Source organism: Buteo buteo, chromosome 10, assembly GCF_964188355.1.
Source record: "Buteo buteo chromosome 10, bButBut1.hap1.1, whole genome shotgun sequence".
NCBI classification, from domain to species: Eukaryota; Metazoa; Chordata; class Aves; order Accipitriformes; family Accipitridae; genus Buteo; species Buteo buteo.
The window spans coordinates 1,090,011-1,104,186 of record NC_134180.1 but is presented as its reverse complement, the minus strand read 5'-3'; the positions used below and the strand labels follow the sequence as shown (position 1 = coordinate 1,104,186).

At 42.3% G+C, this 14,176-nt stretch overlaps 1 protein-coding gene across 2 annotated transcripts; it reads right to left on the bottom strand.

Moving 5' to 3' along the window:
* Positions 1–487: 487 nt before the first annotated feature.
* Positions 488–11,269, bottom strand: PWWP3A (PWWP domain containing 3A, DNA repair factor). Of its 2 annotated transcripts, none has more exons than XM_075037771.1 (15): positions 11,182–11,269; positions 10,448–10,490; positions 9,867–9,962; positions 9,508–9,599; positions 9,076–9,146; positions 7,626–8,648; positions 6,918–7,037; positions 6,413–6,483; positions 5,846–5,922; positions 5,264–5,324; positions 4,673–4,748; positions 4,495–4,545; positions 3,613–4,043; positions 2,585–2,673; positions 488–2,344 (listed from the first exon to the last, which is right to left on the bottom strand). In XM_075037771.1, exons 3-15 carry the CDS (start codon positions 9,921–9,923, stop codon positions 2,266–2,268), a joined length of 2,298 nt encoding a protein of 765 aa, XP_074893872.1. In that variant the 5' UTR covers positions 9,924–9,962; positions 10,448–10,490; positions 11,182–11,269; the 3' UTR covers positions 488–2,265. The 2 variants fall into 2 exon arrangements, with proteins under 2 accessions (XP_074893872.1, XP_074893873.1); XM_075037772.1 differs by having other exon boundaries at positions 11,086–11,251.
* Between the last annotated feature and the right edge of the window lie 2,907 nt (positions 11,270–14,176).

Below are 14,176 nucleotides of genomic sequence, written 5' to 3'. Positions count from 1 at the left end.
TCTCCCTTAACCCCCCAACCCGGGGCTGCCAGGCGTCGGCGAATGCACGGCACAGGCACCCTCCCCAAACGGTACTCCAAGTTGTTTTAATGTCCCAGAAACAAGCACAGGCAGGTACGGAGAGAACGCTGCGCATGGGAGGCAGCTGCTCAGGTGAAGGAAGGTGCATCAATTAAAATTGGACAACCATAACGAGTCATTTGCTCTGGGCAGAGATGATGTATGCGAGTATCTGTTTTCAATAAAGCACAAGAACAGAAAACAGTAAGTTTGTTTTCTTGTACTCACCCCTACGTTTAATAATGTGAAACTACAACACTGAAATGCGACACTACCCTTTTATCTGCCATACAAAAATAACCTTCACCTGATGTAACATACAGGTGGAAGTGTCTCCCTGCATGCACTGCAGACCACAGCTTAAAATCAGTGTTTGAAATAAATGAGTATATTCGAACAAAAGTAACGACAAGCCTTTTGAGTTCACTTCATCCAACTTTTAATTGATTTAAGACCATGTAATTCTGTACATCGCAAAACTGAATTTGGTCTCAAGGTATGAGGAGTACTGTAAGTAACCTTTAACAGCTGGTTCAGAAGTTGAAAGTGGTTTTTAAAGACGTAAACATTTTAGTGTGCTTCAACACAATGTATACCCTTATTTGTCCTTAGGCAGAAGAACATATTTATGATTTTTAAAATGAGAACTCATCTGTGTTGAATTAAACTAAGATAGTATTAGCCAAAAGATATGGAAAGTAAGGACTGAGATAAAGGCAAGGTGATTGGGGAGTTCTGCTTCTGTGCAACGGTTTGAAGAAAGATCTCAACAGTACTTTAGGAAAACGGAGAAGTGCAGACATGATTAAGTTTTAAAGGAGGGGGAACCTTGAGGATACGCCAATCTCTGAATAGCCACAAACAGCACCCAGGTTCATGGGCTGGAAGCTTCTGCATTCTGAAACAGCTCCACATCTCCATTTGTAAGTGCCACGTGCATCTCCACAATTAACTCTACCAACCTGCCATCAAATTTTTTATACTGTTGCAGAAAATGCATTATCTCTTCTCACAGGTTTTAATGAAAAATGAAGAATAATCCAATTAAATACCTGTTGTATTCCTACAGTTTAGGTACTTGTGAATGTCCCTTCCATAACGTGAAAAAGGATTCCAAACGCATATTGAAACTCATTACAGAGCACAGGGTAATTAAAATATATTCAGATAGTTACTGTAGCCAGAATATAGATCAGCATCCCAATGTACATTTAAACTTCTTCCTTAATTTCAAATCATCTTGATTTCTATTGGACAAGCGAGTAGATCACACTTTCATTATAAAATAGAAAAATACTAATCATTGGGCTTTTATCATTAAATACTTATCAATAACACTGCAAGTCTGTCAAAGGTAATTTGCAATACGCTACACCCTTAGCTGGGGGAGGGAACTACATACGATTAAATCTGATATTTAAATCAGATAGAAAAAGACAAATCGGAAGTGTTCCTAGAATCATGGCCTCAAAAAACAAAACAGCATTCAAAATGGTTTCACTTTTAAACGGAAAAATGAATACTTTGGGGTTGGGATTTTTTAAAGCAAACATTTGGTTCCTTTTCCACTGAATTTTACAATTGTCCTATCAACAGAAACAAAACCTTTGTTATTCAGATTGCATCATTAGATACCAATTTTATTTCTCACACTTTGGGAGACATGTAAAACAAAAATAATCAACCCACTGGAAACATTTTCAGACAGGAAACCTGCATACATTCAGTAGCAGTAAAGTCATGAGGCAATACACGGCTACATAATTTACCAGTACACGTTCCTCCAAGAACAAGAGCCATTCCTTTGTCAGACATTGGGCCAAAATAATCAATGTAGAACTTAGTGTTGTATCAAGCAGCTCTGCAAAACACTTGAAGTCTTTGCAAGTTCCATGTTAAGAGCGCTGAATGGATGAGGACCGAGGCAGCCGCACACCCGCAGTGCTCCTACACGGTTTGCGTCGTCTTTTACAGGCAGTTCAACATGGCAAGACCAAGGGAAGCAGTGTGCAGCTCCAGTACGCAGAATCGAGAGCAAGGACTGAAGATAGAACTGTATCTGACAGTCATACAGCATTATAGTGACTACAGCTTTGAAGATATACACATGGATTTTAAAAAGTAAGAATTACACATTTTATACAAATAACCACTTCATTATATACACTCAGTGCCAGTATAACTTGGGCAAGTTTGTACCACTGTTCAGCTGCTGTCTGCAGATGCTGGTTCGGTCTTGCACTTTTTTCTTTCTAGAATTTCTTCATCAAATATTTCTCTCTCCCTAAAAAGAAATACATTGAAGTTCCATAGTAAAAAAAAAAATCTTAACATTTTAAACAGTTTGCAGTGTGTTACAGTAACTCAGCAAGAATGTTTCCCAAGTTTAATCATTTTGTTACTTAGACAATGAGAAAGCTTGCCTTACAGAAGGGAGGATACTGAACTCCTGCCCTTATCCTCAATGCTTGTCCGTATAGACAGTAAACCAGTATGAAAAATTCAGACAATACTAAAGAGATACCTTTTGCTCACAGATGGTCCTTTTATGTATTTCTCTTCTGCCTTCTTGTAATCTATGTCATCCACAGCAGAAATCGCATAAATGATGGCCTATAAAAGTATTTAGTTCATTTATACTCATGAAACAAAAGCTAAATTACAAGTGATTTGAAACTCTCAGTAGATAAGCCCATTTTTAGAATAAGGTTCCTCAATCACTTAGAAAATTGAGTGAAACTGCTTGTTGTGTACATGAAGTTCTTAAATAAATAATACAGATTTGTCCTTTACCATTCCCAGGAGAGTATTTTTATAACCAGATTAAGATATTCTTCATAGTAATTTTGTTTCTACAGAAGTTACTAATGTTTTCCTAGGAAAGTTATCCTAACAACAATAAGTATCTAAAAGTGCAACTGTAAAAACAAACAACACACCCCCCAACACACACAAAGAACCCAAGAAAATCCAGAGATAACTTGCCAAATTAAAAAAAAACATCCAAAGCTTTGAAGAGTTTCAGAAGTAATCAAAATACACCAGAAAGTAATCAATCTGCCTTTAAAAACATCATACTACCTAAAGCTTCTCCATTCTGTGCTAATGGCTTAAAAAAATCAGCACTTAGAACTACATTGGTTCACCTCTCACCCCTAACCCTGCCAGCCCACTAATGCCAACATCTGCAGCACCCGCAGGAAGCACACAGTGATTAATACTGGGGCTTTATTATTTATTTTCTCCAACATGTAATGTAAACATATTTGTTCTCTGATTACCAGCCCATGAACATGACTTAAGAGCCTCCTGCACTGATCTTAATATTCTTCACCCGAGACACACATAGAAACTACGCACAGTTTCACGCCCCTTGAGCTGAAGGGACCATGACCCAAGCTGGTAGGCAGGCAGGTGTGAATATACCTGCCTGGCTCAAACATCACCCAGCTCCCGGGGAACACTCCGTGGTCATTAAGCTCGAATCAGGTAACACTAGTGTTATTTACTTACTTCAACGTTTACTTTTCTCAGCTTTTCATATTTACTTACTTCAGGCAAAAGGACATCTGAAATAAATTTTATTCCATCTCCACTTATTTGATGCAGATTTTTAGCATCTATTTCATGATACACTTCCTTCAAGTAGTTCACTACAAGGTCTAATTGTTCTTCATCCTCTAAATATGTTTCAATGCAGGTCACGTACTGCCTTGAATTCAGGAATTCCTTCAGCCAACGGGATTGTTTTCTGCTTTTCAAAATAGCCAAAAGGTGCTCTTCAGCCCCCTTAGTCTTCACTATAAACTCCACTATCTTTTTATTCGCTTTATCTCTAGCAGCTCTTGTTCTGTCAGGAAGAAGTTTCTTGGAGGGCTTCTGAGGTGAAGTTTCTGATAAATACTCTTCAACATCTTCCTCTACCACATTTGGAAAGGTCATTTGGACTAAACCTTGATAACCTTCCTTTCTAACTGGGTAACCTGAAAGAAAAGCCACAATCATTCATACTTAAATATACAAAACAAGGGGCTCTCTCGCATACATACTTACATAAACAAATACAAAATAAGTGACTTCCTTGATAGAAGTTTTTCTTCCTCCTCTACCAAAGACAGTGAAAAACCACCACTACCAAAATCTTAATTTTGCCTTAAAAAAACCCAAAGACATTAGGGAGTTGAAACTCTGACAGGAGGTCTGAAAGGAACTCTCTACAACGTGAAGTAGCCAGTTACCCAGTTGTCTTTAACAATCAATATTTATTTAACTTTTGTTATGGGACTGAAAAACCTTAGAGTACAATAATGGTGCATAGTAATTTTAATGGTAGCCCCACACTGGATCTGATGCCTAACTCAACACACATGTGTAAACATTAGAGCTAAACTTGCCTACTAAGAGAGGAATATAAAAGATAATGAATTCACTTACTGATATCAGCAGCAAAATATTCCAAGAAGGATCCCGTAAAAGAATGACAACCTAAGAAGCCCAGAACAGGGTTATTTATCAGTTCAATTAAGCCTATGAAACAAAGCTGACAGTTTTGGTGTTATCTTTTTTCTGACGTATATCAGAATGGATGACATCATCCAACTCATCTACTTACCTACTCTAATTCGATAGTCAGAAATCAATCGAATACACCACTCAATTTCTTGGCGATAATCTTCTTTGGCTCGTTCCTACAAAACAAGTGCTGTTTACAGTCCTAAAAAGAGTAGCCTATTAAAGCTCTTAAGTCTAGGACACTAACCAGGTAACAGAAACAGCTAACAATAATGAATCAAAGTTTACTTGCAGTTTTCTGCATTCTCCTGAAATTCAGCTTCTGCCATCACTTTGTCACGCAGCGTCAGAGTGGCTTTGTTGTATGTAGAAAACCCACAAGTGAAAGCACAGTAAGAGTCCTAAGCAACTGCCTGCCTTCCACATACACAGTATTCTTAGCAGCAGCCTCACTGAGATGGAAAAAGGTGTTGGGGGCTCCCCTTCCCATATTATTCTCCATTTGTGGAGCACGAATTATGTTTAATTACTTTGTTGAATAGAGCGAGAGAGAACAGAGAACCCTGAACAAACCCAGACCAGCCAGCTGCACCACACTCCTCCCCCAGTGTCAGTTATACATTGTGTACACAACTTTATTTTTTCGAACACATGTATACACTTGCAGTTACATGTTACTGGTAGTACTTACTATGAGCTCCTGCTTTTCTTCACAATCAAAGTGCTTCAGATTCTTAAGAGATACCGAGAAACTTGATGAAACAAAAGAAACACAGTTAGGGAAAAAAGGTAGTTGAGTTACTTCTCTATTCACTACAGTTGTACACCCTCCTGAAAATTAGGTTTCATAACAAATCCATAACGCAGGTTTTACTAGTTTTGATTTTCATAAGAAGCTAAAACTATGGAATCTTTTAACAAATGAGAATTACCTGGTTTTAAAACAAAACTGAAGGCAGGCCTGCATTTCCAGGAAGTTTAGGCACCACACATAAAAAAAACCAAAAAACAAACCACTAGCTGGGTCCCCAGCCCTTTTTTTTTATTCCTCACACAAGCGTCAGCTGTTCACAGGAATGCCAGCCTGTCTCAAGTGGCAGCATGATAAAGCACCTAGCCCATATCTGCAAATCCTCACCTTACTTGGTCCCTCCCTCCCAGATCAACCTTAGTTTTAACTGACATGTAATTGCCCTGTACCAGGAAGAGAGTACAGGACACTGCCTAAAAGAAACTGAAAGTTCAGAACATGATCAGGATCCACAACATTTACCCTTTTTTCTTGTCACTTGTATTCCCTTCTATCAACAGCACACATGCCTTTCTGTGTTTCCGCTTCACATTTTTTACCTGTTGAAAGGATAAGGTCTCATTAGCATCCCAAAATCCTAATACCCTTACAAAGCAGGAACGTTTTCCATCAATATTATACAGTACACCCCATACTTACAGAAGTTACACAAATACAAAAAATTAAGTTTAAAGTGGCAAGAATAGCAAGTTACCCCAATGGAGCATTTTTGGTAGTGCACAAGGACCCATCCTCTTTCTTTTGTTAGTTGGGTACAACCACCCTAATTCATGATACAAGATATAAAGGCTCAGCAGTAATCCTCTGCTCTGACATAAACATGTGTGAATTAACCACATTTATTTTTTACGTGCTTTTGTCATATGTAAATTTACTTCTATTATCTTTGGAATGCTTGTACTGGAAGATCTTTAACATGTGCGGCTCTACACGAGTCAAGAAGGGCAAAAGACACTCAAGAACTCGGTAAGCTGCTCTTTATCAGACCCCTTGCAATATCACTCTAAGAAGGCAGCGAGCTGTTCTTACCACTGCTGGCCAATAAGGATACCTTCGCAATTTGCACCAGACCAAAATCCCTTCTTCAATTGATTGTGGTTCTACGATGAAAAATAAAGTAATTTTTCTTTGAAAAAAAAAAATCCAAGACAAGACAGTTAGCTCACCCTCTCTTATCAGCCTCCTTTCAGGAGTTTCACTTCAACGCTTTTACAAGTTTCAACTAAGGTGACAGGGCACCCCCCCCACCCCCCCAAAAGGCAGCACACATAATTCTGAATACAGGAACTCAGAAATTTCAATCCTAGGCCCTTGCCCGGTTTCACAATGATTTGCATTTCATTCTGTTTCAAAATGCCTTTCTGGGGCATCCAGGAAACGCATTTTATTCCAAGCTTGAACAAAGCTGGATTCACTTTCTAGAAAGGTTAGGTTTCATTGCCGAGGCTTGTCAGCAAACTAGAAGCACACATACCCTAAAAGAGCACACCAATCTTAGGTGAAGAAGTCTCATATAGGTACACTGATGTCTCACCTTGATGTGATAAAATACTAGGAAGTTCTTCATCCTCCTCCTCTTCATCTACTAGTGCTGAGATGCGATAGAGACTCTCTGAAGAAACTACCTTTGAAGACAGGTCAGACAATTCCAGTCCTGCCAACAGCAGCAAGCACTAGCATTCATAAGGGTGGAACAGTGATTAAAAAAGTATCAGCTTCCAACCAAGTGAAACACACGACCATGAAAGTGACCCCGCAGGAGGGTGAGTCACTGTAACACACACACTCTCAATTCTCTGCCTAGGTAAAGGCCTAACAGTCTGAATAAAAGATGAAAAAGGGAAAGCAACAAGAACAGGCTGGTTTCAGGACTCTGTACCAGCCTGCTCCTTTACATAACGTCATTTCATCTCAGCACTGACCTGCACGCTAACTAGATAGCAGTAAAGAAAAAAACCAAACCACCTGCATGTGAAATTAGCAAGTCAGCAGTAACTCTTACTCTTTACTAGATAAGTCCAGTTTTTCAATGCAAAACCCTAAACAACTCCAGACAACCCAAATGCCACACTAGTTTTTAGCCAGTATCAAAGCAACTGCATTTTGTGCTTCTCCAAAACTTAAAATTAAAATCAGCAATTTAAGAACCTCATTCACAAAAGCAATACAACATTCCAAGAGAACAACAGTGCTCAACGATCAAATGGGATGAGGTTTTCCCTTCCCCAAGTGATATGCCCACCTTCATCTTCCTCAAAGTCAGGCAGTTGAAACTGCTTTATTTTATTCATAACCACATGTGAAGTAGTCTTATTTTCCTCCTTTTTACGCTTATTTTCCTCCTTTTTATCAGAAAGCATCCTATGGTTAGAAGGCCCAGATGAAGATTCAGGGCAATTCCTTTTTCTGTACGAGGACATCGTTGCACCAATGCCTTGTTCTCCATTAATCCGTTTTAAACTCACTGGCTTTTTTCTGCCATCTAATTGTTTTGCTGGACTTTCGCTTTCACTATTGATGCCTTTTTCCAAGTTATCTGAGGCACTTTTAGAAGAGGAATCCAGTAACGTCCTTCTAGGCTGACTTCTGGTGTTTGCCCTGCTGACAGGTACCACTTTGTCAGACTGGCAGAGGACAGACAGAGGAGACCCTTCCTCAGCAAGGGGATGTGCTTGATCCTTGGGGAAAACATTCCTACACGATACAGGTGATCCCACACCTCTTGGTCTTTTTCCTCCTTGCTTACTTTTTTCCTCCTTTGGCTTAAGTGAGACTTTATTTTCTGGTTTGGACTTTGTCAACGATCTGGGTTTGATTTTTTTCTGCCTTGGTAGTGATTTTGATTCTGGTACTTTGCAGTTTTGACTATCCAAGTCTGAGGTATTACACAAGTCCCCAGTACCACATATGGGAGGGTTTGTTCCACTTTCACGTGCTTTAGCACTCTCCTCCAAAATGAATGAACCTTTCTGGTCTTGTTTTTTTGTATCAGTCTTCAGGCTGGGGTTATTTTTTTGTTCTCTTTTCTTCTTGGAAGTCTCAGGCTCCAACTTTTCCTTAGAGTGAAAGAGCAATTGGCATCTACATAAGGAGGTAGGTGAGAGAGAGCCTGCATTGTTCTCCTGGGATAACAGAGTATTTGGTCCCTCCTCTGAAGGTGGTACTTGTCTGGGTGAGACATTTTGATTCAAAATATCCAGGGCAATTTTAAGAGAACAGCGATATTTCAGTTCTTCCACAGCATCACTGGAATCATTCCTTTGATCTGATGAAGAACAACATGCAATAAATGCAATAATCTTCATTTGTATACAAGAAATAAGAAATTTTATTTATAGTATATCTTCTGTTTAAGATGCAACTTAACACTTAAATCATCTGTGATTCTTAAGAATATAGAGACATACAAAGTGCAAGATTCCAACGCCTTATTTTGATGGAAGTACACACAAGTTCCTTCACCATTCCTTCCAACACACTACACAAGGGAAGAGCAAAAGTAGCTGTGATAACATTTAGTCTGTTTTCAAACTTTATGGATGGAATGGAAAGAGGGGAGAAGAAATGCAAAAAAAAACCCCTCAATAAATACATAAGTGAAATATGTAACTACTGTCCCCCAGGTTGAGTTTCTGCGTATATTTTACATTCAGAATATATACAAGGCAGCAAATGTTTTGACATATCCTCACCTAAGTTAGAGGCAATGTTTTCTATACATTCTTTCTTCAGTGGTACAGCATCTGCACAGTTCACACTAATCCTGAAAATACAACAAAGCTTACTGAAAACGTCACAGTGTTAAGCACTATTAACAGCACGACACTGCTTTCATCTAGCAATAACTTGCAGTCCTTTTTTTCCCCAAATCCCATACTTGTTAGCAGAAGGAAAAAAAAAACCACCACATGAAGAACGCCTGAGCTAACAGTCAGCATGTTGTTTATGGATGTTCCATGAGACAACTACATGGCCAGCTCTAAAGAGGCAATGGGTTTTGGGATAGCCATCTAATCCTTCTGTAAATCAATGATCTCATTTCACAGATATCTTCAGATAAAGGAATTACTTCTTTTTTTAATGTCTAAGAGTGCCAACGTATGACAGTAACAAGGATACTTAACTCTTCTTTCAAGCCAAGTATTTCAACTTTAAAAGAAGTCTCCTTTGCATTAGTAACACATATTTTCCCAGCAACTCCAGTTTTGCACAAAACCTACATTAAAAGAGAAAAACTTGCATTTAAAATCCTTGACCAAGTCTGTTAAGACTCTAGGACAGAACTGACATCAAAACATTTTCAATATGAACAGCGCAGAACAGACTGACATTCCATGGCATCTGGTTGCAGTATTAGGATCTCTATAGATTAGCTGTTTTTTAAAGTATATACGTGTTTACTTGGAGCTCGCTCTTACTGCTCCATTTCAACCATTTCTAAGTTATAACCACAAACACTTCCTCATTTGTACATCTGCTTTACCTTTGCTGGCCATAAACGCTTCTTCCACATGCAAAGAACATACTCTTGATCTGTCATGACTGTGTTTCACACAGAAAAGGAAAATCCCAGCGTGCTCTGAAGAAAAAGCGAATAAAAGAGTTACCCAACACTTGGTCCATTTTTGTCTTCCTTTTTTTTTTTAAAGAAATAGAGGACTTAAATAGAACACATTATTACAATTATGTATCATTTTACCTTCGAGATCACTGGACTGATATTACTTTGCAAGCATTCTCCAAAATTAAGTCCTAACAGTGTATCTTTCTATAGCTGTGCAACATAAGAACTTCTTACTGAATATGTAAGCATAGAAAATACCATCACAAATAAATAAAAAAAATGCTGCTGTGGGCCTGCACATTCTGCAGCTCCCTGTGACCAAATCCTGATAACGGAGGCCACTTGTCACATCTGACAAATTACGCCACGCTGTGCCAATTTTTGTGTGTAGTTTACAACTATAACCTGCGTGAACCAGCTAGAGTCCTCCTGTGTTTCTTAAAGACTTGAAAGGCTTTAAAAAAGACCCCTCAAGAACAAGAAAATCTTCCTGTACTTACAAAGCCGAAGACTCAAGTTTCCTCGGTGCACTGGAACTCGGTCCTGCCACCGAAAGACAGTAAGAAGCAGATATTGCTGCTGCACTGAAGCACCAGACCGTGTGGGCCTGGGGCAGGGGCACAAAGCCTGTCACTGCCACGCCATTTAGGGAAACTATGAGGCTCCCAACAGCCCCCACTCAGCCCGCTCCCCCTGCCCTGGCTTCCCCTCCCCGGCTTCCACCGCCTCAACAGGACCCGCCGTGAGGAAAGGGCTGGGACGTGGGGGAAGCAGCCCCGGCGCCCCCAGCCAGGGTGTTTCCTGCCACGCTGAGGGGATGGACCACCCTTCCTCACCCCCCACCCCCCAAGTTCCCCTCATGAGGGGACAGACTGCCCTTCCTTGCCCCACCACCCCCCAAGTTCCCCCCATGAGGGGACAAGCCACCCCTCCTCATCCCCCAAGTTCCCCCCATGAGGGGACAGGCTGCCCTTCCTCGCCCCCCAAGTTCCCCCCATGAGGGGACAGGCTGCCCTTCCTCGCCCCACCACCCCTCAAGTTCCCCCCATGAGGGGACAGACCGCCCCTCCTCGCCCCCCAAGTTCCCCCCATGAGGGGACGGGCCGCCCCTCCTCGCCCCCCACCCCCGAGTTCCCACCATGAGGGGACGGTCCACCCTCTCCTCGTCGCCGGTGCGAGGCTCCGGGCCGCCCTCCCCTCAGGGTACCGGTGTGTGGGGGGGGGGGGCTGTTACCGTGCGCGGGCCCGACGCGGACAGCAGCGTCGCGCCCCTTCCTCCATATCCGGCCAACCGCCCGCGTCTGCGCATGCGCCGGCCTCCCCTCCCGGCAACGACACAGCCAATCAGCGACCCCCGCTCGCGCTCAGGACACCGCCTTCCCGCCGCCAAAACAGACGCGCTCCGGCCAATCGAAGCGTCCGCTCCTCCGGTTGCTCCGCCCCCTCGGCTTCTCCCTCTATTGCGTAGGGGGGGGTCGGGGACGCCCCGCCCCCGCTGCCGAGCGTCCCTGCCCACCGACGTCACTTCCCCTTCCCGCCGAGGCGGTGACGCCAGGACACCTGTGCGCCACCTGTGCGTCCCCTGCGTGTCCCGGGCGCCATGGCAACGGGGCTGTGGCGGTGACGTAGTCACCTCGCAGAGCTGCACTGTGACATCAGGGTGCGGCAACCGAGCTCCCCGCTACCCCCCCCCAGCCCCGGCAGGCCCCAGAGGCCCCGCGGCCCCAGGTTCATCCCAGCCCTTCCGCCTGTGGGTTGCTCAAAGGCGCTTTTTCTAATTCAACCTTACAAGGGATTTGTCTTATTTATTTTTTTTTTTAGGTTAAATTACTTTGCAGGCCCAAGCGTCCTTGCATCACACAGGCCCTGCTCAAAAAGGCTGGTGTGTGTTTACACCAAGAGGCAACAGGCAGAACGAGCGGGAGGTCTGCGTCAGTGCTCGGACAGCAGAAATCACCCACAGGCAGACAGAGCGCACATTTAGTTGTCCAGAGCGTGGAAATAAATGGTGGTATGAAAACGGGCTAAAAAAAAAATTCAGAAAAAAAAAAAGGCTGCTATTCGGCCCTGCCAGTTTTTAGCCCTTGTATTCTGAGAATAACAGTGAAAACGGAGTCCACGTTATGCTGTTTGATACTTTATTAGCTGTCTATACTTCCTTATAAATACCTGCAATATTGGAAATGTCACCACTACACTGAAGTAGTAAGTTATTAAAACACATTCTCAAAACAGTATACAGACCAAAATGGCATCTCTTATTAGCTTTACTCCCACGAGTACGCGTTTTTTTTCTACCTTGAATTACTGATACTTGTGGAATAATACTTTGTTGACATAACAGAAGAGGCAAACTCCTTGGTTTTGCTTACAGTTTTTCCTCAGGTGCCTTCCATCGCTGAAGACACTTTGTTACTCGCTGTTACCTAATCGATACCTAATTTCCCATTATTCTGCAGGATCAGGAGTGGTCTGCAGGCAGGGCATCCTTACTCAGTGTTTTCCAGCATCAGTCCCTGCATCACAGGCTCTGGGTGCGCTGAGCACTCTGGCCTGGTCCTGCAAGGCGTTATTAAATAAGTATTTCATGTCAAAGGATATAAAATAGTCTTTTAAGACCCGGGTTAGTAAACATGGTTAAAGTTGGAGTTCTGGCCCCACTGGAGTAAATGGGGATACGTCATGGAGTCTGGAGGACAGAGAGCATAGGATAAAGCATAGGATAAAGACCGGAGTTCAGCACACAGCAAGGTTCAGCCCTCTATAGTAAAAAAAGGAGAGAAAACAACTGCCCCTCCTGCAAAATGCAAAGAAAAAGAAAGAATTATCCCCTTGCTGAAGCATCCTCCCATGTTATCAGTGTTTGCTTTCTCCAGAGTAAAATCTTGCTGTGCACCTGCTTCCCCATTGAAGGTACGACTGTTATTAAAAAACCCGCACATTTCTGGTCGAGACCTAATATTTTTCCAATTAAAAAACGCTCCTGAACATCTGATCTCTCCTCTGTGTTCAGCTTTACAAGCACTCTAAGCATAAATGAGCTTCACACGGTATGGGCCAGCTCTTACATGTAGTCTTTCTGATTTCTGCTTGTGCTGTAAATAAATATGAAAGTTGTTGTGTTACATTTGCCTTCCTGCCACTCTCACTCTGATTACAGCTCTGACCTGCTGACCTACCCTCTGCGCCGAGCCGGGTGTCTGTAATGGCAGCTTTCAGCTTCTGCAAAATTTACATTTTTGTTTGCAGCCTCTCCTTTAGCAGCTACTCGGTTCTCCGTGCCCATCCTGGAAAAATGAACCTCATGTACAAATTTCGTTCTTCTCCACTTGAGATTTTTTTGCCCGAACCCGCTGTTATATGCGTTTGGCCCAAACCGCGAGGGGTGCGGGTCATGGTCATCACCTTGGGTTAGCAGCCCTCGCGCTGGATCACACCAGTGGGACTGCGGAGCAGCCACCTGGCTTGCTGTAATCCCCCACGTGCAATATGGCTTTTCTTGTCTGATTACTAGTTCTGTATTAAAATCTGCAAATGCTTATCCTCTGGCTTGGTAAATAACTGCCTAAAAAATTGCTTTTCAAGAAGTTTGTCAACTGATTTCATTAGTCTTAAAAAACCAGAATATGTATAAACTCATTGTCCTCACTCAGGAAACAACAGCACCGTTACACGTGACAAAGTCTTACAACATGCCGTAGAAGGAGTTGCATTGTTCTTCGTTAAAACTCGTCATGTAAATCATAACCTGGAATGCCAACGCAAAGGCCAGACAAGCCAGCATTCCCGGTTCGTGACAATCCTACCATCATCATGTATCCACAGCGAGACTGAATGTGGGAACAAATGAAACTGGAGTGGAACAAAAGCACAAATCAAGCAGAAGTTGTCTACCGTCTAGAGATAATAAAGGAACCACTGGCAAACACTCTTTTTCCGGATAGGATCAAACAGCTGGGTTCAAAGGCTCCTACAAACCTTGTCTAATACAGCAGTAAACCTACAGCTGGGTCTTGTAACAGCGACTGTAGATGTAACGTCGATGGTCAGCGATAATCCAGACGCACCCTCTCCCCTAAGCCAGTAAGGACTATTTACAGGAACTTACAAAACTGTCATAAAGACAACTTACTGCCTTTGTAGGGAAGGAGAAAGAAATCCTTTTTCTGCTGTTTGCTTCTCCTTTTTAAGCCACCTGGGATCTTTTCAAGCCACAGTGGCCAAAACTG